This window comes from Melospiza georgiana, chromosome 13, assembly GCF_028018845.1.
Source record: "Melospiza georgiana isolate bMelGeo1 chromosome 13, bMelGeo1.pri, whole genome shotgun sequence".
NCBI classification, from domain to species: domain Eukaryota; kingdom Metazoa; phylum Chordata; class Aves; order Passeriformes; family Passerellidae; genus Melospiza; species Melospiza georgiana.
In genome coordinates, this window is record NC_080442.1 from 5153161 (window position 1) to 5179721 (window position 26561).

The 26561-nt window shown below is 41.0% G+C and overlaps 2 protein-coding genes across 3 annotated transcripts; one reads left to right on the forward strand and one right to left on the reverse strand.

Annotated features, from left to right (window-relative positions):
* Window positions 1-29: 29 nt before the first annotated feature.
* On the forward strand, window positions 30-9114 carry CHRNA3 (cholinergic receptor nicotinic alpha 3 subunit). The gene is made up of 6 exons (XM_058033203.1): window positions 30-421; window positions 2982-3121; window positions 3189-3233; window positions 4401-4510; window positions 5575-6586; window positions 8026-9114. The coding sequence occupies exons 1-6, from the start codon at window positions 262-264 to the stop codon at window positions 8152-8154; spliced, it is 1596 nt and encodes a 531-aa protein (XP_057889186.1). The 5' UTR covers window positions 30-261; the 3' UTR covers window positions 8155-9114.
* A 98-nt stretch (window positions 9115-9212) lies between these two features.
* Window positions 9213-26356, reverse strand: CHRNA5 (cholinergic receptor nicotinic alpha 5 subunit). Of its 2 annotated transcripts, none has more exons than XM_058033206.1 (6): window positions 26217-26356; window positions 17164-17315; window positions 16829-16873; window positions 15457-15566; window positions 13703-14525; window positions 9213-11726 (listed from the first exon to the last, which is right to left on the reverse strand). In XM_058033206.1, exons 1-6 carry the CDS (start codon window positions 26323-26325, stop codon window positions 11565-11567), a joined length of 1401 nt encoding a protein of 466 aa, XP_057889189.1. In that variant the 5' UTR covers window positions 26326-26356; the 3' UTR covers window positions 9213-11564. The 2 variants fall into 2 exon arrangements, with proteins under 2 accessions (XP_057889189.1, XP_057889187.1); XM_058033204.1 differs by having other exon boundaries at window positions 13694-14525.
* Window positions 26357-26561: the final 205 nt, after the last annotated feature.

Consider the following 26561-nt stretch of genomic DNA (forward strand, 5'->3'; position numbering starts at 1 on the left):
TAGCAGCTGGCTGGAAAACTCTCCAGTGTTGTCAGATTACCAAGCTCATTTATGCACCATTCTAAGGACTCTCGCCCACTATCTGTGCCAGAAGGCTGCTCTTTGCCTACAATAACATCTGTTTTTCCTGCACTTTATTTGCTGTTCCCAAAGCTCTGACAGCCTGGGCAGCTTGAAAGGGGGCAGCACAGCAAAGCTAATGGGAGCTCAGTGCGCAGAGCTGTGCTCAGGGTCCTGCTGGCTGCTGCTTGCAGGCATTTCATGCATCGGGGGAGCCGAGCCCTCCCTGCTGCCTGTGCTCCTCCAGTCCTGGCAGTGCAGCTCATCCTCAACAGCCTCTGTCCACAGGCAGTCACTCACTACACCATGAAGAGCCTGAACACTCTCCTTCTAACTGCTGCTGTTTGCTTTCTCTGGCAAGGTGAGTGATCCTTCATCTGTTATTCTTTGATGGTGAAGGGAGGGTTGAAAAGGGGAGCAGGAGATGGTTTTGGTGCAAATCATTTTTAAGAAGTGCAGAAGCGCTCTCCAGCCTAAGGGGCAAATGTACAGAATTGTGGTACAGCTCTTTCAGCAACATAGCTTGTTGTTCAGTGGGGGGGGTGTTTAAGTTTATCCTTGCAAAGTAGTTAAGTAGTCCTGATTAAAAATGCCAAACAGGACACATAAAGCCATTTTAACATGAAGGAAATGTTAAAATGTTCTCTGCAATATGTGAAACCACACCTCACACATAAAGGTGTGGTTTCACATATTGCAGAGAAGACAAGAAAGTGACAACATTAAAGAGCTTTAAGTATGTGCTGCAAACAGCACATCTCTGCAGATATGGAAAGCACAAAATAGTTAAACAAAAAAACCCCACATGAATGCACTGTTTCTTCTCTAGAAACAGCAGATGCTAGATTTAATTAGAGTGCTGGTACCATGTAAAAAGGCTGGCAGTTTGGGATTGACTATAATAGTTGTTAAGACCTAGATTTAAAATTATTTACCTAAAAGATTGGGGGGTATTTATTCCAGGAGATCTCAATCTAAGAGATACAAGATATCAAGAAGTAACATGGGCAAGACTGGCAGTTAAAAAGTGTTCATTTTTTAGTTAGCAAATTGGCTTGAATGATTTCACTAATCTGAAAACAAAATTGTATTCCAAGTGAACAAGGGAAAGCACAAGGGGTTAAAATCAACCAAACAAAACCAAAAGCAAACAAAAGACCTTTTAGCTGAATAGTTTAACATGAGGGGAACCCTTGTCTTAGGGTGAGGTGAGGTCTCACAGATTCAAAAGTAACACCTGCTTTGTGTAGTTTGTCACCTGCAGATAATTCTGCCTCCCCTCTTTCTCTACTAAAAAACAACGTGTAGAAAATAAACATGTCCTTGCAAATATTCATATTTCATATATATATCCATATTTCTGTTTCAAAGGAACTGTAGAATATGTTCAACAGACTTCAGTTTGTGCCTTTGTCAAATTTGCATGATGACATTAATTACAAAACACTTTTTCTGGTGTTTCAGTTGGAATTCATGAGCATGTGTTGTCCAGAGGAGAGTTTAAGAGATAGCCCTCTAAAAATAAAAGGCCACTGGCTTCTAATGGTGTCAGGATGGTTACTGCCTAGATTGATAGTAAAATTGCAGTGTAAACTACAGGTTCTCACACCTCATCCTGAAACAGGTCAAGCACCTTGTTGTTTAAGAATTTCAGTTTGCAGCTTTTTTGTTGGCCACAGGGTAGGATGAACTGAATTTATGAGTGGCAAAAGGACAATAGGAATCTATTATAAATAAAAACTACTTAGAATAATAAAGGGGTAAATAGCAGATTTCTTTGAGTGTGCTGAAAAGTCCTTGAATGTACCAGTTAATCAAATTTTAATCCTTTTAAAAATATATTTCAAGAAGCAGGCTGTTATCCTCACTGTACTCACGCAATCATGACTCAGACTAGAAAGCAAACTTCTCATTTCCTACTGCAATGCTCCTTACCCCTTACCAGAGGCCTGGTCTGTTGGGCTACACTTTCCTCACATCCCTGTGGCTTTGCCAGGTCTGGGGGACTGGGACTGTGATGGGAAAACGTTTTTGCATTCCCAGTTCCTCAGTAATTACCCAAAACTGTTTCTTTAACTCATTTGCAGACGTGTGTTAGAAAACCTGCGCCGTAGCATTACCTTTCACTGCTCTCCTCCTCGCAGACCAAGCGAATGCCCTCATGGCACAGTGCTGCCCGCTCAGGAGGGGCTGAGGCTCTGCTGAGCACCCAGAGCAGTACCGGGACAGCCCTGCCCCGCTCGGGGCTGGGAGCGCCCAGGGCAGTACCGGGACAGCCCTGCCCCGCTCGGGGCTGGGAGCACCCCGGGCAGAGCCGGGACAGCCCTGCCCCGCTCGGGGCTGGGAGCACCCAGGGCAGAGCCGGGACAGCCCTGCCCCGCTCGGGGCTGGGAGCACCCAGGGCAGTACCAGGACAGCCCTGCCCCGCACAGGGCTGGGAGCACCCAGGGCAGAGCCGGGACAGCCCTGCCCCGCTCGGGGCTGGGAGCGCCCAGGGCAGTACCGGGACAGCCCTGCCCCGTTCGGGGCTGGGAGCACCCAGGGCAGTACCGGGACAGCCCTGCCCCGCTCGGGGCTGGGAGCACCCAGGGCAGTACCAGCCCTGCCCCGCTCGGGGCTGGGAGCACCCAGGGCAGCACCGGGACAGCCCTGCCCCGCTCGGGGCTGGGAGCACCCAGGGCAGTACCGGGACAGCCCTGCCCCGCTCGGGGCTGGGAGCACCCAGGGCAGTACCGGGACAGCCCTGCCCCGCTCGGGGCTGGGAGCACCCAGGGCAGTACCAGCCCTGCCCCGCTCGGGGCTGGGAGCACCCAGGGCAGTACCAGCCCTGCCCCGCTCGGGGCTGGGAGCACCCAGGGCAGCACCGGGACAGCCCTGCCCCGCACAGGGCTGGCCCCGAGCTCACCCCGTGCCCTCCGCAGGCTGCGGCGGCTCCGAGGCCGAGCACCGGCTCTACGCGGCCCTGTTCGAGAGCTACAACCAGTTCGTGCGCCCCGTCAAGAACGTCTCGGACCCCGTCATCATCCAGTTCGAGGTGTCCATGTCACAGCTGGTGAAGGTGGTGAGTACCGCCCCGCTGGGCATCGCGGCAGGGCCGGCGCTTCTCCCGACACTCCTCTCTTTTCCAGGACGAAGTCAACCAGATAATGGAAACCAACTTGTGGCTGAAGCACGTAAGTAGCGCTCAGTGACAGCCCAGAGGGCACCAGCTCACCGCCCCTCCGCCGCGGGAGTGTTCCCGGGGCCACAGGAGCCGCCCGCCCAGCGAGGCCTCCGCGGGCTCCGGCAGCACCGGGCCTGAGGGGTCGGCGCCAGGCTCGGCTCCCTCAGGGCACAGACACATCCCCGGGACAGCCGCTCTGCACAGGATGCCGGGAGAGCATCCTTAGGGAGGATCCCTGCACAGCAGCCCTCACAGGATGCCGGCAGAGCAGACCCGGCTGCCCCGCTCCGCGCCGCTGGCACCGCCCGAGCCCTTCCCCGGGGCACTGCTGCCCCCCAGCGGCCGCCGCCCCGCCCGGCAGGCGGGGACAGAACGGGAGCGGAGCAGCGGGGACGGGGAGGGAAGGGACGGGACGGGAGGAGAGCAAGGCTGGTACACTTGCTGCAGTCGCTAAATACAAGACTTTTGCTCTAGAGATGCCAAATCGCTGCCTTGGCAGATAACAAAGCAAAGGAAGCACCGCGGCTCGGAGGTCGCGCACAGCGCCACTTGGTGCTGGTTAGCTCCCGTAAAGTGTCAACAAACGAAAAATGTGTACTTCATGTTAAAAAGGCTTTTTAAAAATGCAGTTACTCACTGTTGCAGTCAGCTTAGTAACCAACTTAGTTCCCACCTTTAGCTTGATACTCAAGTTCTTTATAATGGGGTTTAACAAGCGCTAGTGACAAAGGCTGTTACCTGAGCCATACATGCTGGAGCTCTCTGACCCTCAATTGATGCTCACAACTTGTGCCACTGGCCTCCAGGAACTTATTTTCACTGTCCCATAGATACCTGTTTTTTTTGAGATCAAAGTTATTATTACAATTCTACACTCTCTGAAAAGAGAGTGTCTTATTCTTTCTTTCAGCTTGTTCCAGCTACTAGGTAGGCATTCCTGGGACAGCCACATATATTTAAGTCATAAATGTATCTAACATCTAGATATCTAAGCCCCCCTACAATCTGCATATGAACAAACACCACACATATGGTGTTTGTTAAAGAAACATCTAAACACTGTAGTGTCCAAAATAAATCAACCCAAGAAGTGATATGACAGCACTGGTTCAGATCTAGTCCAATGAATTTCAGTTTCTTCACAAACCTAACATGGACTCATTTCTACCATAATTAGATCTGGAATGATTACAAGCTTCGGTGGAATCCAGCAGACTATGGAGGTGCTGAATTCATCCGAGTTCCATCTGGCCAGATCTGGAAGCCAGATATTGTTTTATATAACAAGTAAGGCTCTTGTGTATTTAACTTCTTAATTCAGGGAGAGAGGGGTGATGTTACCAGCTCTAAAAAAATCAGCAGCAAGTTCACAGAAGGCACTGAAAAGCTGCTTTTCAACACACATGTCCTGCCTCCCCCCATTGCTGTTCTCACCTTCATGCCAGCTCTAACCTGGAGCTGCAAGTGAGCAGGCAAAGTAAACTTGGCTTTTTGCCTCCACAAGCCCCTGCAAGTCACAACTTTAACTGAAAGGAGTGCAAATTCTAGCTTTTTAGCAGTCAAATTCACAATTTGACACCTTTGACAAATAAAAGCCACAGATAAAGTTTACTTTAGATGTCAATTTCTGAGACTGTAAAGAGACAAACCATAACTAAATGGATCTGTAAGAATGCAATTCTCATAGAAATAGACTCAGCTACACAGATCCAAAACTCAGGTCTATGGATCAACAGTGATGCCACTCCTTTCCTAACTGGGGCCTTAAAACTTCAAATTACCCTTTAATTTTACTTTTTCATATACTCAACTGGATCATATAAGTTAGCAAAGTGGGACTTATTAAGTGGGACTTAATATCTTACCAAATACACTCCTTATGCAAAGATACACCCCAGCCCTAATCCCTCCTTCCATAGTTACTACCTGCACTGTCCATGGAAGAGTGGAAATACCAGCAATATTCTTATCAGCCCTTGAGTTCTGATGTGCTTGATCAATCTAGAATAGAATAGAATGAAATAATTCAGTTGGAAGGGCCCTACAAGACTCATCTAGTCAGACTGTTATTTGCCATTTTAAATATTGATTGCACCAAGCCATGCTATTAATAAGGGAGAATATTTGTTTTCAACTCCTCCTGGTGAGTTTATAGAGCTGTTTGTTTCAGTTTAACCACACGAATTTATGATGGTCACTGAGCCAGTCTTGCATGAGCAATTCAGGTCCAAATAAACAAGTAATGGCTGACTTCCCCAAAAAAGACAAAAGAGTTCATGTGTATGATCTGAATGTATGAAACTACCTGGAGTAGATAATTCTAATTTTTGCTATTTTTACTTGCTTTACAGTGCAGTTGGGGATTTCCAGGTTGATGACAAGACAAAGGCCCTTTTAAAATACACAGGTGATGTGACCTGGATACCTCCAGCTATATTTAAGAGTTCATGTAAAATAGATGTAACCTACTTCCCATTTGACTATCAGAACTGCACCATGAAGTTTGGTTCCTGGTCTTACGACAAAGCCAAAATTGACTTAGTTCTAATTGGCTCGACAATGAACCTGAAAGATTACTGGGAGAGTGGAGAATGGGCTATAATTAAAGCTCCTGGGTATAAACATGACATCAAGTACAACTGCTGCGAAGAGATATATCCAGACATCACATATTCTCTTTACATCAGGCGTTTACCTTTATTTTACACTATCAATATGATTATTCCCTGTCTGCTGATTTCTTTTCTGACTGTATTAGTTTTCTATTTGCCCTCAGACTGTGGTGAGAAGGTGACACTCTGCATATCAGTGCTTCTCTCTTTAACAGTGTTCCTTCTTGTTATCACAGAAACCATACCTTCTACTTCCCTGGTAATTCCCCTTATTGGGGAATACCTCCTTTTCACCATGATATTTGTAACTCTCTCGATTGTCATCACAGTATTTGTACTGAATGTGCACTACAGAACACCCAAGACACACACAATGCCCGTGTGGGTGAGAACCATTTTCTTGAACTTACTTCCCCGGATCATGTTCATGACAAGGCCCGCCAATGATGAAGAGAATAATCAGAAGCCAAAACCATTATTCACTTCTGAGTTTTCAAACTTAAATTGCATCAACGGCTCTGAAAGCAAATGCTGCAAAGATGGCTTTGCTTGTCAAGACATGGCCTGCAGCTGCTGTCAGTATCAGCGCACCAAGTTCTCGGATTTCAGTGGCAATCTCACTAGAAGTTCAAGCTCTGAGTCTGTAGATCCTATGCTTTCATTTTCAGTTCTGTCACCAGAAATGAGAGATGCTATTGAAAGTGTGAAATACATTGCAGAAAATATGAAAATGCAGAATGAAGCAAAAGAGGTAAGAACATATTTTACTGTTACTCAAACTGCAGATACCTTTTGTCATTAGAGTGTTTGGTAAGAAAAAGATCTCAAACAGACAAAAAAGATAAAAGAAACCATTATTTTTTGCAAGTAAATTACACAAGCTGTATTACAAATATGTGCAATTTTGAACTTATATAATTGAGAAGCAGTTCTGCTGCACAGTGATCTCTTTATTGACAATATATATACTGAGTGAGGCACATTAAAGGGAACACACCAAAACACCCATCCCATGAGAGGTGAAGATAGGATTTTTCAAGTTGTAATCTTAATAGTGGAATTTGCTGACCCTATGGCCTTTAGAAAGTTACATTTTCCCTCCCACAGCTTACCATCAACAACAGAAATTTGAGTGAATGTCCCTCACAGTGATGATGGTGCTCACTCTGTTGCTGCTGCAGAGTAAAGTGCTGTAGCTAAATGAGGAAACTGCTGCAAGACAGGGACTGGCATCTTTCATAAAGCTGCATCTTAATACAATAAAGGAGAAAAAAAAATGAAAAGGTTTTTTTCTACCACATTCCTCAAACATACTATGAGCAGTAGCTACACCATCACAGTTTTTACAATCCCAAACTATACACTTCATTCTAACTTCACTTTGTTTATACTTAAATCAGAACTCTATTTAGGTTTAGATTTAGTTGGTACAGAAAATAAAGGGTTGCTTTGGGTTTTTAAGTTTCTCTTAACAAATAAGTTCTAAGCTAAAAAGAACAAATTTCAAAACCAACAAATTCATTTCTTATCATTCTTGAAGAAAAACAAAACAAATTGAATTGTAATCTCAATAATAACTAAAAATTATCACCGATTACTATTAATATATAACAAATATAATACTTCATTGTCACTCTTGCTATAAAATTCACTGCAAGAAAAGAAAATTAGAAAAATCAGGGTTTTTTTGAAATGTGGTTCCCTCTTTACGTGAAAGGTACAGAGATGCATTTTACATCATGCATGAAAATGGTCAAATTTCAGTACAACATAACAAAGTACCAAATAGTTACATACCAATTAATCTTTGTTTTTTACATACTACCTAAAGGCCAGTAGGAACAGTCTGTTTCAGGAACATTTTCTGGACAAACCTGTTCATCTAAGAAAGTAAAGCTTTACACTTTCATTTTTGGAATAGAGAAGTTGTGTCTCCTTAAGTTCAGTGTCTTGGTGAAAACCTTTTGGATTTGAAGCAGCAGCTTTTGGCTTTGCTCCAAAGAGCATATTCAAATAAAGCTTCTTCAAGATGAATTCATTTGTCAGTGAAAACATATGTGTAAGTTGTGTATTCATAAGGATATCTACCTACAGAAAAAACTGTGCTTCTTATATGAAATGCAATTACTGCTAATGCAACTTATTCACCTAATAAACATGCCAACTTGCTATTCTTTTTTTTCTTTTCAGATTCAGGATGATTGGAAATATGTTGCCATGGTAATTGATCGTATTTTTCTATGGGTTTTCATCCTGGTATGTATTCTAGGAACAGCAGGATTGTTTTTACAACCTCTGATGGCTGGAGATGAAATGTAAAAATTAACTAAAACATTGTGAAATCAAATAAAACTGCCAATCAACTCCGCATCCCTCTCCCAGCACCTCCTGTCTCTTCCATGTAGTAGAACAAGAATCTCTCTTGGCTTCAACTTCACTTGACCAAGGCAGCTTTGTTCAAAATGCAGAAAAAGGAATTTGGAACCTTTATGACAGCTAATCTCAAAGTAATACAAGCTATGCTCTACAGCTACTTCCTGCAATATCTGGAGAAGATGGAGGCAGTATGTGAAACTTTATAGGAGTGATTTAAGAAGGGGTTAATAAAGAAATGGAAAATTACACGAGTATTTGGAACGTCACGATGAGTTGAATGTTTTGGGCTATTAGGTTTGTTTTGTAGTCTGGTCCCAAGCTTCCTCAGAGCATGCCAGGATCTTCTGGAAGGAGTTCACAGGGAGTTCCATGAATACCCTCACAAGGACAGAAGGGTGGGAAGCACAAGTACCAAACAGCTGGAGTGCAGGCATTGCCACCTGCTGTACAAACTGACCCACACAATGCAAGAAAGGACTGAGGAGGGCTTTAGTACAAAAGGAGAACAAACAGGTAAATAATAGATGGTGGTAATAAAGCAGCCATAAAGTAAACTCTGTGTATCCCCAGACTGCAATGTATGTGAAGGCTGTCAGGAAAAAAACCTGCTCAAACCTGATGATGTTCAGAATTGTGTACAAGTAAAACACACAATAAGACAGTCTGCAAGTGATGCAAAGAATCAAAAACTCAGACAGGATAGTTTGGATACAGAGGCATCCTGCTGTAGTGAAGTGTTTGATGCCAAGGTAAGGCAGGTAGACAAAAATAGTCCTGTAAAGTGTGCTAAAATTGTTGCTTAGGCATATATATCTTCTCTCTTTTTTTTTGATCAGTAACTGCAGATTATTTAAGAGCATGAATAAAGAATGCAACAAAACACTGTCATCGGATGATATTTTGTAAAAATACGAACTGTTCTCTCTGTAGCAAACCAAAAGCTTTGTGGAAATACAATGTATCAAGTGATGTAACATTTATGAAAATAAAGAGAATCAAACTGTTGAAAATTGTGCCTTTTTTTCATTTATTGTGAGTGAGTGACAGATCTATATAAGGTAGTATTACCTACAGTTCAATACATTCAGCAGTAAGTTACAGAAGTAAAAGTCCATGCTTCTGAGTACAGTAACATTCTTTTGTTTCAGACACACCTGATAAGCAGAAGACCCCACGGATTCCAGTGTCAGCTGTGTTACCTGAATCTATCATGATCAGACTAGAAGTCCCTAAAAGAAATTCATGCATTTCCAAAAACTGTGAGCTACTATAATAAAGGGAGTGACTCCACGGGACAATGTGCTTGCTGCCCATCATGATGTAACTGGGCAGCCTGGAGACATCATTCAACAAGGGGAAAGAGATGAAATGGAGAGTTAAAAAAATAAGATATATATCTAATCTACAGTTGTACTCACTTTGCTTTCTCTACAGGTAAAAGTAAATTTCAATAATTCAAACCTATGGAAGACTTTAAAAAGAAATGTTGTATTTGAAGAGGAAACAAGCTATCTGAAGTATTTCTGCAACTTGCACACAGAGAATGTCATTGATGCATTAACCTCAGTAATACTGAGAAATTAAAGCTCTTATATTAATGAATTAATATAGATAATCTATATTAATATAGATAATCTATATTAATAACAGATAATCTTTGCAAATTCACCTTGAAAGTTATGATGGGAATAGAGGAAAAATGGAAATCCAATATCAGATGTAATTGTGTAACTGAAGAAGAGTAATTCCCTAACTGCTATTATTAAAAAAAAAGAAAGAAAAAAAAGGTCTGCCTGATATCATTTCCCTACCTGTGAGCCTTTTAGATGCTACACAAAACCAAGAATGTCCTGCAGATTAAAACATTTTGAAATAAATATTCAATTATAAATAAATTATGACATAAGTAATCACTATTATAATTAGTGCAGGGATTTTCTAAAGGAGATCTGGGAGGGAGCGTGGGAGAAATATGTATCCATTGTTCAAATTTATAATCACTATAAAAATGTAAAATTATCAAAAATACCACAGTTTACATTAAAATTTCTCACCTAAGCATGTTATTATTCATGTAGTAATTCAAGCAAATAAAAACTTCCTAAGATTTGCTCTACTCCTGTATTAGGTCTACAGGATGCAATTATATTATGAACAACACTGAAAAAACTTTAATGTAGGAAAACACCCAATTATTTTAGAGTCTTTTCCAGAAATAAAACTATTAAGAAAGGAAGAGAGGTGGCATTGGAATCAGTGTAAAGAATGCATTTTAATGGAATAATTGAAAAATTGCAAGGTCATTTTCAATGATCTTAGGAAAAAAGAATTTCAGAAAACTCTAAGCCCTTGCTGCTTAGAGTTACATATGGTTTTTAAAGTGAAAGAACTAATCCAAGGCAGCTCTCAAGTTCAATTAAACAAATGTAAAAATCATTTATCATCTCCATTTGGTTCCACAGCATAGTAATTTATAATCCATTTCCTTCAGAAAGATGCTCCACAAATTCCTTCTGCCCGTGCTTAAAATCTTAATTCTGAGAAACATCCAGACACAGGAAATAATGAACCTGTCTGCAAACTCACACACTGTATCAAATTCTTCATCAAGAGTAAAGAAATCTGAATGTTCCAGCCCATTAGAATAACTGCCTTTGGCTTCCTTTCCAAAGCTGATGGAGACATCAATATACACACATCCTTTAGGCATTTTAAGGCTTATTAAATGCTCATGTTGGTATCACAGAATTAACAAGCTTTAAAATTTAGCAGCAAATTCCAGTGAAAATTTATAAAGGTCAAACACGGCCAAATTTCTGTTCTTAGTTGTATATTATATATACAGGAGGTTTAACTTATATTTTTATTATTTTAAATTATTCTGGTGAAATTTCAGACTTCTGCAACACACTGAAGAGAACTGATGAAAATTCACCTTTGTGCACTAAATTGAAATAAGCAACTCTACTGTGTAAATGCAATTATTTAATATTCAGTATAATGATTTATATAGTAATTTAATAATTGGACTACAGTGATTATCATTAAAAATTTGAAATCCTTCTATATCACAGTAGCTGTCAGTGTCTGCTTTTTCAATAAATCATACATGCCATGGCTAGAAAAGGTTCTTTTAATTCTGACCTGGCTTGGCAGTAACTCAGTAGGCTGGCAATAAGCAGACTGACTTCTGTGTGTCCTGGGAATGCCATGCTTTAAATAAACCTAATTTTCTAGTTCTGGATTTATTTTTTTTTCACTCTACCAGAAACATGCCTAGAAAGAACATGCATGGAAACAGAGTTACTGCAAAACTTAGAGCCAGATCAGTAGGAGATAGCTCCAAAAATATTTTATGCATTTGTACTGCCTATATGGGTAGGGACTATTATACTTGCCCATTTATGAATAACAGGAATAAATAACACAAGTGATCCAATTATGGAAACCAGAAGAAAAGCCCACAAGAACATTCGATCAAGCACCTGAGCAATGTATTTCCAGTCTTCAACAACCTAAAACAGAGAGCACATGAGTTGGTCAGTGAGTGCAAGAACAGGTGAAAACACAGCACCAAATCCTGCAATTATTAGTTAATTCAAGATAGGCTTTATCCAACCATGTCCCTAGAAAACCCTCTGGAGCATTGTTTTATAATTACACTGGGAGTTAGAAGTGAAGCAAGCTTCCCTCTGTGAAGATGGGTAAGCTATGCAGATTTTGATGCAAAAATTGACCCTGAGAAGCACCAAACATCCTCATCTATAGAGATGAGACTGGCCTGCCATTTTCTAACATACTGCAGGATACATGGCACATGACATCATAACGTGGAATTCCCAAGCAGGAGTTGGAAGCAAAAGTTGTAAAAAAACTCCCAACAACCAAAACCACCAACCCAAAACTAAAAACTAACCAGAAAACCAAAACCAAACCTCCCAAGCAGTAAATTAAAAAAAAAATTTAAATTGTTAGTACAGAGCAGCTGTTTTGTTACAAACAATTGCTGAAAGCTGCAAAGAATTATACACTGGGGAGAATACTCACAGGAGTTTCATGACTATTTTTTCTTTTTTGATAAAATTATTCATATCTATACACAGTTCTGCAAGTATTGCAGATATAATTGTGCAAGCAAATTAAAACCCTGCCAAACAATTGTGTTGGATTTGAACTGGAGCTATCCATGTTTCCCAAGCCTAATGTTTCCTAGGATGTAAGGCCATGATAGCACCAGCTGTCTAGTGTTTATTAAGAACTTTTACAATTAAAGCTTGCATTCTCTGGAGCCCAGTAATAACAAAACAACTGAATCCCCAGTCAGCTGTATATTAATTTCCAAGGTTTATAGTAACAAAATTACACTTGGAAAACAAAATACTTACTACTTGTCTCTCACAGTGAACCCTTAATTTACAGGAAATTATGTATTTAACAGCAAACTATTCTATTTCTGCTGTTCATACAATGCAGATGCTGCTTTAACAGTACAGCAGATACATTTACTATAAATCTAGGCCACATCCCTTGTGACAATGTCAGAATCAAGTCCTGAGAAGGCACAGCAGAGGAGGCACATTACTCCTAGTCTCCTATGGGAGAACACACTCTCAGCAACCAGAGCCTTCTGAAGACAGCAATTCCCAGACTGGAAGAACCCCAGCCTTTGCCATCAGGAACAGACAGTACACCACAGACTTCTATACTTCTACAAACTTCTACATCAGACTGGAAATAGCTTTTAAATCTCTGATGTACCGATGGTGCTAGCTTAAAGAGCATGTAAAGAAAACAGATTTTAATGCTCTTACAGAAATGTTGTAAACATTCATGAAGGATAATTCAGAGTGAAAATGCACTCTGACACTGAAAAAAAGACTCTGACATCTTTTGATAAACTTAGGGACAAATTATAGTAAGGATAGAAGAGAACACTTAGGAAGTCATTGAGTCCAGTTTCATCTGAGCACAAAATGGTCAACATATGGCTATAGCCTGTATTTAAATTAATATAAGTTAGAGCACTCAAACTGTTTTTATTTGAAATTGAAAGCTGCAAGATAAGTCTTGGCAGTATTTATTTGGAAAATAAAAGGCAAATGCATTTTTCAAGACAGCCTTTTGGGTACAACCTTAAAGTGGAAAAGAGCTCCTTCTGTAATCTCAGCAGTGCTGTAGGGAACAGTTACAGTACATGCTCTTGTCACAGACAAGTGTCTCACAATGTGTAACTAATGATAAGAGCTAACAGAAAACAGCAAAAGACTTCTGAAGACCCCAAGTACTGCACTGTATCAGCCAAACAGTCTCAGTATTGTACCATATTTGCACTTTTTTCCAGTGGAAATAACTCCACAACTTTCAGCGAAGTACAAAAGCTGGAAATCTGCAGCACATCTTTAAAATGCAGCTGCCCAGTAAAGCCCTTGGTTTTCTAGTTTGCACTTGTACAAAATGAGGGCAGCAGGACTGACACACCCACCTCACGGACCTCATTCTCCTTCATCACGTGCCTCGTAATGTAACGGATGGAATCCAGAGCTGCTTCCAAGGTGTTCCTGGATGACTCTGAGCCATTCACATTGGCTGTTTCCTCCTTCTGAGCAAAGTACCTATCCACGTGGCTCCTCATGCACAGCAGCTTGGGCAGCTTGTGCAGGAAGATCTTGCGGACCCAGGGCGCCATGGCGTTGTGCGTGGACGAGGAGCGGTGGTGGATGTTGATGGCAAACACAGTGATCACAATGGACAGGGTCACAAATATCATGGTGAACACCAGGTACTCTCCTATGAGTGGGATCACTTTAGAAGATGATGGAATAATTTCTTCAATAACAAGAAGAAAAACAGTCAAAGATACCAGTACTGAAGTGCAGAGTGAAATTTTTTCACCTTCATTTGAAGGAAGATAGAAGACAAGGACAGTTAGAAATGAAAGCCCAATACAAGGAATAATGAGAAACAAAGTGTAAAAAAGGGGCAAACGTCTAATTATAAATGAATATGTAACAAAAGGATACCAGCAGCATCCATCAGTCCTGTTTCCTTTGCTCCCTGTTGCAGTCACTATTTCCCATTCTCCGTTATCAAAAAAATCTCTTTTGTCAACATCATAATCTTCAAGAATTAGATCAACCTGTGAGCCATCGTAAGTCCAGGAACCAAATTTCATTGAGCAATTCTGAAGGTCAAAGGGGAAGAATGTTACATCAATAGTACAAGAACTTTTGTAGTTTGCTGGTGGAGTCCAAGCAATGGTGCCATCATATTTTACCACAGTTTTTGTAGATGTTCCCTCAAAACGTCCATCTGCACTGAAAGAAGAGATAAATTACAGCCAATTACAATGGGCTGTGGGGATGTATTTAAAGAAGTTGTTATTGTCATTTCAGCTGTCTATCCCTTGATAGCCAAAATTTTGTATTGTCTTCATAGTCAACTTTTTCCCCTCAAATCTGAAGCTAACATAGGTAAACAGCATTGGAAGACTGAAGAATATTTTCAAGTCCTGAAAAGATCTGTGCAACTTTCTGTGGTCCCAATCTTATGAAAAGATTGTAAAATCCTAATCTTTAACAGCATGACTCAGCTCTGGTGTTTCTATTAGTAAGACAGAATAAGTACTTTTAAATTCAGCCAAACTATAATTATTGAAGAAAAAGAGTCACTAAACAGGTAAAATAATACTTGTGCCCAAACTTGAATTTACAATCACTGCTACAGCCTTTTTTCCTGACTCAACAAGTCTGGAAATGTAAAAGCACTGTATGTGCACCTGGGTTGTGCACAAAGGTTAATTCAAAAGTTCTTGTTTCTGAGATCTGTTAATTTTCAAAAGAAAAAAGTCAAAACCAATCCAACCCCCCCTTACAGTTATATGTGCCTGACTTTAATTCCATGCTGAATATGACCTACAACAGCATAAATTAGTTGCTTCCCTCCCATCACACTATATTTATACCCAGCACTGTGCAAGACATTTTTCTCCAATAAAGAAAAAAGTTCACACAACAAAATGGAAATAATCTTTTCAAAGGGACTAGAAATTCCATTTGGAAGTAAAGCAAAACATCTGAGCACTTAACATGGCAACAAAGTCTATCTGCATTCAGAGGCAAGTTCTTCCACAGGTTCTTTAGCCCACTAAATGTACACATTGTGTCCATTAAATGAGCCTCCCAGAAGCAGTTTGGTCAGAGAAGTTATGAAGTAAATGCATTTTGTATGAAAAGATTCAAACCTTACTTGTCATACAGCACAATATCTGGAATCCAGATAGAATCTGATGGGACACGGATAGATGTGATTCCTGCATAGTCATCAGGATTCCACCTCAATTTTACATCTATCCATTCCTGTGGATATGTGAGATGTAAAAATCATTATTGGGAAGTGGATTTCAGCAGGGTGATAGCAGATGAAAATAGATAACAGGGCAATTAACAACAATCAAAGTGAACTAAAATTTGCATCAAACAATGAAGTTGCTGAACAGGCATGTGGTTACCTCATTCAGTATTTGTTTTCTGTTGTAAGAGCTGCTTGACAATGTTTCTGTACAGAACTTAAGATATGATGTTCCTTTTTCAGAGCATGCATTTATAAGTAAGAGCTATTCTAATGTAATTTAATTGTATAAATTAAATTTGAAAAAAAAGCTTGTTCTGGATGAATACCAATGACTGGAAGCTAATCAGAAGCAATTTAAACATTTTCATTATACAAAAAAAACCTCATCGTGTTCCAACTCTTAAAACTGGTTCAACTTCAAGAAGACCTGCAGAAACTATTAAAGAGGACACAAAGAATCATCAGCTCACGTGGCCATCTCATATTTGCTGACTAATCTCAAAGTTTTCCTAAAAATAAAAACTTGGCCTAAAATTACAGTTACCAAAAAGAAAAAAAATGGGAAGCAAAAGGAAAAAAACTCAAATAAACAAACAGAAAAGAATTAGCCCAAACAAAAATAATTCCATAAGCTAGTAAGTATACCCAGCATCTGCAAAGATTCTTCTCAGTTAAATCAAGAATGATTTGTGAGCAGCATTAGCTGAGTAAATAGTGGCAATTAAGTTTAGTACTGGACTCTGACAATTACAAAGCTGGAGGCTTTTTCCTGCCCAAACCCAAATATCCTTAAGAGAAAAAAGTATTTCCTTCTAGCAAGCATATTTAACTTTGAAACTGGAATTTCACAGTAATGTATATCCAATAATTTCAAATATCCTACAGGAAAAAGACCTCAAAAATATTATACAGAATAATACACCAACCATACTTTTCTTGATAAAGCTTTTGTATAAAAACTTACATACTGAAGCAGTAATTTATGGTTGGTTATATACACCTTGGTATATTAAATGGTCATGCAATGTCATATCATATTACTTTTAATTTGGTGAATTTTTATTTACCTTGTTATGGTTTTCCTTAGAGGTTTGTCACAATTAATCCTTTAAAGCATTTTCAGGGACATTCTATAAAGATACTATGTGAAATAAAATTTCTTGCAAGAGCTAAGTTTTTTGAATATACAATTAACTAGAAAAGTTTCTCCTAAATGTTGATTTGCAGTTATAAAGCTTCAGAAATTTTCATAAATATTTACACATACCTGTTTCAACCATACATTTGTTGTCATCAATTGATTTTTTTCATCCTGTAAAATAAAGCATATATCACAAAAAACAATCTATCCATAGGAAATAGCTGCTTTAGTTCACAGAGGTCTGTAACTTAAAATACAAAACACACTGCTGAAAGCATTCTAATCACTAAGTATGTTTATATGAGAACATTATATATTCATCTACAGGGCATTTTTTATTACACAGATAATAATTTAAGATGTTTAATCTATTGTGTTTAACAGGCTCAATTATTTCACATGAAATTATGTTCCTTTTAAAGTTAGTGGAAAAAAAAACCCAACTTATTTACTATACATACCACATCTACTAGCTGAGAGATTGCAAGGCCAAACTTGATTTTTATTGTGTCATTCAAGCGTTCCACGGGACGAACCCATCTTTGATAGTCTTCAAATAAATGCTTGAACAAACGATCTTCACTTTTAGCAATAAAAGAAGGTTCAGACACAGCTAAAATAAAAAAAAAATATTAACATTGATTCAAATGAGCAGTGTACATCTGCATTATGTCCAAACAGTTACAGTTTTTTTATGCAGAGTTCAATTTCTCATCTCATCCCCTTCTCTCTGGAAGCATGTCCAAGGTCATGGAAGTAGAATTTTATGAAGTTATCTGCTTTTATTGGCATCCTCATACCATTATCACGCTTCTAAAATTGATGACTCAAGAACATTAAGATAATCTCAGCAGGCAAAAAGCTCTTATATCATTTACCCAATGCCATGCAACTATGGAACTCCTCTAAAACAGAAAGCTGATCATGAGGGACTGAAGTTCTGTCAACCTACATCCACATTACACACCTGTGCAATGCTGCATAACTTGCAATCCAGTTTGAAACTTCAGTCTCTTTGTTCAATGTATCTCTTCTAATGTTTGGGCACATTTACCATGTATAAATTTTGCTGCACTTGTAGAGCACTTTCCCAAACTATTTACAGTTGACTCTCTACCCATTCTAATGTTACACTGACTGGGATGCACCTTTCCAGTTCTTTTTCACAGCTCTCAAAGGATCATTTTGGGGAAGACTAACAGAGAGGGGAGGAAAAAAAGGGAAGATCAGAGTCTAGCTAAAGAACTTGAATAAGAACAGCTTTCAAAGGGGTTGTGAAAGACCTCAAGATGGCTGCTGCCTCCAGAAGCACAAACTACACACATCACCTTGCATGGAAGGGTCTCCAATCCCCAGACATAAGTTAGAATGACCACCAGACATGTTCTAGATAAAGATTTTTACTACTTACCAATGAAATTTAAAAGGGAACTATGCCAAAAAAAGACCTAGCAACTGTTATCATTATCATCAGTTTAAGGGACAGCATAACCAAAAGAAAGGAGCTCACCACCATCTCTTTTAAATGCAGACTTATAATATTATGCTATTACATAAATCTATGGCACAACCTCTCTAGAAATCATGTGCTCACTAACAGCATCCATCTAAAAAAAGATGTATCAGAAGCACAAAATCACCAGAGAACGACATAAACAGATTAAAACTAGAGACAGTCATCCATACAAGGAGAGATTTAAAAGATTAACATTACTTTGTTTGGAGAGGAGGTGAATTTAGTCAACATAACAGAAGTAGATCAACTAGGAATGATACAAGCAGAAAAAACATTGGTAGTATCTAATCTTTCTCATAAAATAAGCTAAAGGAAACAAAGTATCAATTAAAGGCAGCATAAATAATGCCTGCTTGAAGTTCATTACCATCAACATTCAGTAAATCAGCAATTCATAGGTACTGAAGAGGACTAGGATTCTAGAATTGCCTGGGGTGACTACACTGTATGCCAGGCAGTGTCACACCTGCACAGGGCAGGAGCTCTCGTTCCCACAAAACCTGCTAAAGATCCCTCAGAGTTTGACCAACACTTGCATGACTTGGCATTGGTGGCAGAGGCCAGGCTGACCCCACTTCAGCCATTGATTGAACTGACCTAACCCAGTCCCACATGACAAACCGAGATGGGCAGCCCAAGTTTTAAGTTCCCTTGCATTCATTGAAATGTGACTGCTGTGCTGCAAAAGGCTCCATGCCCAGGTCCTTTGGTGAAAACAGCCAAAGCACTGCAGAGCTCAGCAAGGCAGGCCCCTGCCTTTGGCACTGCAGCTGTGGGGAAGTCCAGGAGGAATATCATTATTTTACACACTAACCAGATTTCTCTGAAGTGCCATAGGAGCAGCAAAAGCAGAATGTAGCCTAAGAAATAGGATCAGCACAGTCTGAAACAGGACAGCACAAAAGCAGGACTCCTTTTTTGTCACAGACACATTTTATGAAAAATCCTTTCCTTAGGATTGTTTCTCCTGAGAAGCTGAAAGGCCTCAGGAACAAAATGTAAACAATAATTATCTGCTGTTGTGGAATGCAACAGGTGCATCTGGGATTGGCCCATGTGGTTGTTTGGAATTAATGGCCAATCACAGTCAGCTGGCTCAGACTCTCTGTCCCAGACACAAGCTTTTGTTATCATTCCATTCTTTTTCTATTCTTAGCCAGCCTTCTGATGAAATCCTTTCTTCTATTCTTTTAGTATAGTTTTAATATAATATATATCATAAAATAATAAATCAAGCCTTCTGAAACATGGAGTCAGATCCTCGTCTCTTCCCTCTTCCTCAGAGCCCTGTGAACACCACCACACTTTTTCCTACAAGTCTTACCCCACACCAATGTGCTGCTGAATGGTTCTTGCTGTGGGCCAAATCAACATTTGGGTTTTAAGACAGGTCACCCTTCTGTTTCAAAATACAAATCTTTCTGACTTGTGGGATGTGCAAAGAACTGATGGGCAGCTTACACTATACCACTGAGACAGCTCACGTGGATACAGAAAAACTCACAGGACATCAGAATTGCTGCCAAAAAGGATCCAGCAACAGAATGCTGCACATGTACAAGTTATCTTGTAAATGTACAAGTGCCAAAAATATATTTAACTGGTTCAGTATATCCTCATTAACCAAGGATTTTTTCTTATTTGTAACTATAGCCAGATTTGCCAAGCCCTACATTTTACAGGCATCCAAAAGAATACTTCCTGAAGACACAACCTAATTTCTCTATTTCTATATCCCTATTTCCTGAATTATGAAAGGTTTTGTGTATATTTCAGCCTAATATTTCATAAATACTTGATTTTTATATTAGCATTAATTACATTTCCCTCCTCCACTTACAACTCTCAACTGAATTTAAGACTGACTATGCAGCTGGATATTATCTCTCAATTAATTGACCTTGAAGCAATGCAGAGGCAAAGTTGCACTTTCACCATTTCTGTGTTCCTGTAAGACAAGCTCCTGTGCAACCACACAGCATCCTCAGGGTACGTGTTGTTTCCAGATCAAGCTTCTCCTAAAACACAGCATCTCCTCTGCTCTGCTCAAAGGGGACATGTTCCTTTACTGCTTTTCTATACTTAGATTATTTTTCAAACATTTTGTACTCAGACCTATAGTATACTCACTGATTATTACAACGACCATTATTTACTAACAATATAGTTCAATTATTTCTTTCTTCCTTTGTCTGATCACAGATGTATCCACACTTTTCAACATTTCTAGTTTATTCTCTTTATTAACACGTTGGGGCAAACTGGTCTAGAAAAGACTTCTTGAACAAAGGAGAGCTCCATGAGGGGCTGGGAATGGTATGAGTACATTAAGATTTGGCAAAAACAAAATAAGTAATCACCCCTACCTTGTACATTTTATTTAACATGGCCATTCAAATAATTTGTTACACAGACTGTGTATGTTTTTTGTATCTCTTTTCCATTCCATGGATCTATGATTTTAAGATTACAACAAGGGGCTGTGATTCTTAGTCACTCCTTGTATTAACATCAGTACAAAAATTGTGAAGAGCTGGTGACAAGTGGAAAAAATGTAAAGAGAGGAAAACAAGTAAAACAGTTTTAGTGGCTTAAGGCAGCAGAGCAGCTCTGCTGGCTGGAGAAAAACAGAAAGAGGTTAAAACCTGTGACTAGCAAGATTAGCAAACAAACAACTCAGAGTACAATCTCATCCTAAATCAGATGGCAAGAGATTATGGCAACACTCACCCCTGCCACCAGCTCAGAGTACTAAAAAATACTCAAAAGATCTGTAGCCTCTGCAGGGCAGTTCTGAGCTGGCCTGTATTTGTGTGGCTCCATTTCTATTGAGGCCAGGGAACCCCTGCAGGCTGAACCAAAGGCAGCTCTCTGCTGGTCAGTGGCAACTCCCAATGACAACATTTTCTTTATTATCTGCACCTTAAATTCTTCTCACTGCCCCTCAGTGTAAGTCCATATTTAGCAACAAAAAAAACCCAAAAACCCTACACCTAAATCACCTATGAGGTTGGATGGCCTAAATTTTAATTCTGCACAAAGGAGACAAATGTTTATGCACAAATTATTCCATTTTTTTTAAACTCTGAAGTAGCTGGAGGACAAAGGCTAAGTAAAAATTCTAATGAAACGCTTGACCTTGAAAACATTGTATTTAAAAATTCAGTTCTACCATTTCCTTCATAGGTATTTAACAAACTTTTTTATTAAAGTACTTTGGAAGAACTATTTAGAAAATAGGGTGAAACATTACATGGGCCTCAGATGCATGAGTAGCATGATGAAACATGTACATGTCCATTTATCTTGATAACGTTCTCAAGTCATAATTTCACGTGGGCTGCTAATGGCTAACTTTTTAAATGTTGTAGATAAGAAACAAAAGATGGGTTTTACAAAAGAATAACACTCTTGTAATTTACTGTATCATTATGGGATTAAATTCCCTAGCATCTTAATATGATTTAGCAACATTATTCCTTTTATAAGAATTACCAGTGAAATACTTAGTGTTATAGGCTTGATCCCAGAGGTATTTTCATAAATCTTTGTTTTTAAATAGGGGAACACCACAGTCCATGTTTCTCCAAATAACAAGCTTTCTTTGAACTCTGTATTCCTCTGCACCTCCTTAGATAGAGAGTCTAGGAGCCAGATTGGCAGTGCAGGCGTAACACTGGTCCTTAGACATTAAACAGCGCAGTTCAGAGCATTTTCTAATTTAAACAGTGTAACTCAAAGCATTTTCTAATTGACAGAATTGAGTGTTAATGATTTCAGGTTTTCTTTACATCACTACTGGGTGCAAAAGGAGGCCCATGGGGAAAGGGGAAGGGTCACTTTGAAGTGTAATGTTAACATGCATTTTCAGAAGTAATACATATTACTAATGCATATTTTTAATCATCCACCATTACAGCAAAAAAAAAACCCAACAAACACAACACTACTAAGGACAATAAACACTCAAAATATCCATACTTTGCAGTTAACCTTATATTCTTTAACTCTGGGGTATATAACACAAACTTATCCACAAATCTAACAACTAATAATTTCCTTAAAAATCTGGAAGGTGAAGGAATATACATAGTATCCCTGCCTTCAGTACTCCAGTGTATCTATTGAGATGATCTCCCATCGTTACTTCATTAGGTGGAAAAGACAGGTGTAATGTATCAAATTGAAGTTTTATTTGATACTGATTCCTCTGACCCTTTGAAAAGGATCATGAGTCATACTTCCTGCATGCTCTTTAATTTTTTGGCCTACTTTTCCTTCTATGCATTAGCAATTGCCCAGAATCCAATCACAGTCAAGCATTTAATTAACAGCAAGCATTCAGAAAGATCACAATCATCTTAACTAGGATGTCTGTAAGTCAAAGCAGCAATACTAACTTTATTCTATTTACTGAATAAAAGATAGAAAAGCCAATGATTACGTTCTGAACTTTCCAGAATTATCTTTTCCTCCCCTGTTTAAAAAATAAAGGCAAACCCTATCACCACACCTACAAGCATGGAAAAGTTGGCTTTAGAGTTACTGGGAAGATTTGTGCCTTCGCTTTTACCTAGCACATCAACCTCCAGCCAAACAGGAGCAAAATAAAACAACATATAATGGACATGAAAGTGTGAGGAATTTTGAACTGCAATACTGCTTAGTACTTACCAATATGCACAGAGGCACTAGAGCTGCTCACAGAAAGTAGGGAAGCTGTTTCTCACATTCAATTCAAATTTACAATGTTAAAGGTACAACTTGATGTTGGTAAAGGAGAATGAAACTACCCCCAACAGCTTAGCAACAAGGTATAACTATGGCACATATTTCTGAATACACATACAAGTTTGGTTAATAACTCTAACAGACCATGTAGTTTGTAAACTAACCAGAAACAGATGTGAACTGACAGTCAGTCTTTAGATTAAGAGCTAATTGGACAACCAACCATTCCTTTCTGTGCTATGGATTCTAGGGCAAGTCCACACCAGGTGCCAAAGAGCTCCCTGACCCCCCTAGTGACACGGCTGGCACAGCAGGGACAGTGCCCTGCAGCAGTGGCAGTGCCCTCCCTGCAGCAGTGGCAGTGCCCTCCCTGCAGCAGTGACAGTGCCCTGCAGCAGTGGCAGTGCCCTCCCTGCAGCAGTGGCAGAGCCCTGCAGCAGTGACAGTGCCCTGCAGCAGTGACAGTGCCCTCCCTGCAGCAGTGGCAGTGCCCTCCCTGCAGCAGTGGCAGTGCCCTCCCTGCAGCAGTGACAGTGCCCTCCCTGCAGCAGTGGCAGTGCCCTCCCTGCAGCAGTGGCAGTGCCCTCCCTGCAGTGACTGCAGCCTGGGCCTGCCCAGCCCCTCCTGCCCAGCCCACTGACACCAGCCTGCTCCACTCAGCTCCCACAGCCACAACTGGGATCCTCCTCCCAGGATTTTCACATCAGGGAAAATCCTGTCCTGCTGAAGGCAGGAGGACATTCCTGTAAAGAAGATCCAGGATTTTGTCATCTCTTTTTGTACCCCTTTGAATCATTCCATCATTTCCACTGATTGCTGACACTGAGGATGGACTGTGAAGTCAGCCTCGAGGGATGCTGAAAGCAAGCAGCAAAAAGGGTGTGCAGAAGTGCAGATAGCACAAGGAAGAGCAAGATGTAGAACCTGATAAGTAGAACCATTTATAAATTTAGAGGCTATGTGTCATGAAATTAAACACAAATCTGAAATGTACACTAAAAATTCCTTATGGAAATAAGAAACAGGCCAGTGCTTCTCACAAGCTGCCAGTGCAGCCTGGGTGCTGCAGGCTTTGGGCACCAGCCTTACCTTCTGCCTCAGGAGTGTTTTGCACACTCAGCTCCATTCCAGTCTTGGATACACTGGAACACAGAATCCTACAGCTCACAGAAATCAGCTACATTGCTCAAAACCAGATGGGGAGATTTCAAAACCTATAATATCACACAAACCCTGTGTTTTACCCTTCTAAAAAGTGGGAAACTATGCAAGTGTTTCCTTCCACAGTTCCTTCTACAAATCAACACAGGCACTTCTCCACGAATCAATGCTCACATTTATCCCCTTAAAAACCTCTAAGGAAAGAGGTTCTTAAAATATTTTAAGGTTCTCAAAATATTTTAAGAGAAAAATCACAAGAAACCCATACAGGCAGAAAGGTTTGCAGCTTTCTGTTGGGCAGGGAGAAGGATTTGCTCCGTTAAACTGAGTGGAAAATGCTTGGGTGCCTGAAGTGCCAGGGAAACACCATCACAGGTCTGCAGCACAGCAGGGCTAGGCTAGAGGTTGTTGTTAACCTCAGCTCCATTTGGGCATTCAAGTCTCACCTGTTAACTAAAAATTCAGAGCAAGAACAAGACATACTTTGACTGTATTTTAAATTAGCAAGTATTTTCTCCTGACAATTCGGAGTTAACCAAGATAAAATACTCGTTCACTATTAGTTGAAGGAAACACTAAATTAATTTACAAGCACTTTTATAGCAAATTTCATTTCATTTTAGAAAAAACAAGTTATGAAAAGAAACTTTAGCCTCACTGTATAAAATTGGTTATCAGTGAAGTCAAAACTGCTGGCTTGTGCCAAAAGGCAAAACCTGGCTTACCCTGACTGCAGGTAATTCCATGCAGTCATATAAATCATGTAATGTCACATAATGATTTTGCATCTTCTGTCATGAAGAACAGGAAAAACACTCCTTTTCCAAATTTTGGGACAAAGAATAGTCTTTTAAATCACATTCAGCAATAACAGACTGAGTATTTGTAGGCTGAATTAAAACCTAGATGTTGATACAATCAATTTCAATAAACTATATTTACAATCACTTTTTCAATTTTCAGTTAGTATAAAAAAAGTTCAGATTTATCTTTCATTAATTTTCTGTCTGCCTTTAATTGTTGTAGTTATGTTTTCAAGACATTCTGCAAGACTCTTGAGAATGTACTTACAAATTATGTAAGTGCAACATTTTGAAGCAACTGTTTCTAAATAAATCTGTGGAAGAGCGGTGGTTTTGCTCCTTTAATCTTTGTATAATTCTGTAAACACTCCAGCTTCACATGCTGTTTTACATCCTTCAACTCGGAAAGTTAAATCCTGATTGAATTATGAGACTGCCTCTTTTGAAGTCAAAGAAATGATGCACGACTAAACTAAAGACAGTTGTCTTATAAATTCTTCAGTTGTCTTATAAATTCTTAAGAGGATTGTTTTCATGGGCAGACACATCCGTATGCGAAATTACAGTTATTAAAACATATTCTGCAAGTTTACCTCTGTACCAGATGCAGAGCATGCACCACAAACCTACAACTGCACCTCCCCTCACAAAGTGAGCAGATAAAAACCTGAAAGCTGCGGCAGCTGAGATCTTTAAAGCGTTATATACATGCACATTTAGCAAGTGTACGTAATGTAAGGTAATGAAATGTGAGGCATTCGGGACTGATAACACACCAGAAAAGCTATAGTTTAGCAAAGACATTTTCCCCCTCTCCGGTGAGGGGACAGCCCTGGTGAGCCCGTCTGACAGCGCTCCCCGCAGGTCCCGCTCGTTCTCCCAAAGGCAGCGCAGCCCCGCGATCCTCCCTCAGCAGCCGCCACCGCGCCCGGCACCAGACTTACCTTAACCTCGGCCGGGAAAAAGTTGACGGCGCGGAAAACGAAGCTTTGGCGCAGAGAGCCCATCTCCGACAGCTTCCCCCCTCCCCGCACAATCCCGCCTCACGCCCTCCCCTCACGGAGCGCTCCCGCTGCCCGCGCTCCCAGCCGGGCAAGGCAGCGGCGCCCGCAGACCCCCGGGCCACGGTACCGCCCGCCCCGTCCCCGGCGGCCCCACAAAGCGCCAGGAGGGCTCGGAACCCCCGGCCGGCCGAGCCCTCCCCTCCGCCACCCTCCTGGCTCCTCACCGGAGCGCTTTTCACCCTTCACTCTTCTTCCCAGCGGCCGACCCTCACCCCTGGGGCCGCCCCGAGCCGCCTTACCCGCGTGTGAGGCTCCGGGCTGGCCGAGCAGGGGCGCGCAGAGCCAGGTGAGGAGGAGCACGGCGGCCGGAGGGCGGCCACAGCACGGCCACGCTCCGCGCCCGGCCATGGCTTGGGCACGGCCCCTGCTCGCTCCGAGCCCCGCGGCGGGAGCCGGGAGCCGCTGGGGCCGGGCGGCGCTGGCCCCGCCCCGCGGGGGCCGTGAGGAGGCGCGGGGGGCGGGAGCCTCGGACCGCGCGGGCCCGGCGCCACCGCCGGCCGCCCCCCGGCCTCGGGAGCCGCTCTCGGCCCCGGTGCGGCCGGAGGAGCTGCCGGCAGTACCGCGGGGAGGAGGCGGCAGCGCTG

Coding starts and splice junctions, on each gene's coding strand:
- CHRNA3 (XM_058033203.1), top strand. CDS start 262: ATGCATCGGGGGAGCCGAGCCCTCCCTGCTGCCTGTGCTCCTCCAGTC. Junction 422..2,981: donor TGTTTGCTTTCTCTGGCAAG/GTGAGTGATCCT, acceptor TGCCCTCCGCAG/GCTGCGGCGGCTCCGAGGCC. Junction 4,511..5,574: donor GATATTGTTTTATATAACAA/GTAAGGCTCTTG, acceptor CTTGCTTTACAG/TGCAGTTGGGGATTTCCAGG.
- CHRNA5 (XM_058033204.1), bottom strand. CDS start 26,325: ATGGCCGGGCGCGGAGCGTGGCCGTGCTGTGGCCGCCCTCCGGCCGCC. Junction 15,567..16,828: donor CAAATGTATGGTTGAAACAG/GTATGTGTAAAT, acceptor ACATATCCACAG/GAATGGATAGATGTAAAATT. Junction 11,727..13,693: donor AGGAGAATGAGGTCCGTGAG/GTGGGTGTGTCA, acceptor TCTCTGTTTTAG/GTTGTTGAAGACTGGAAATA.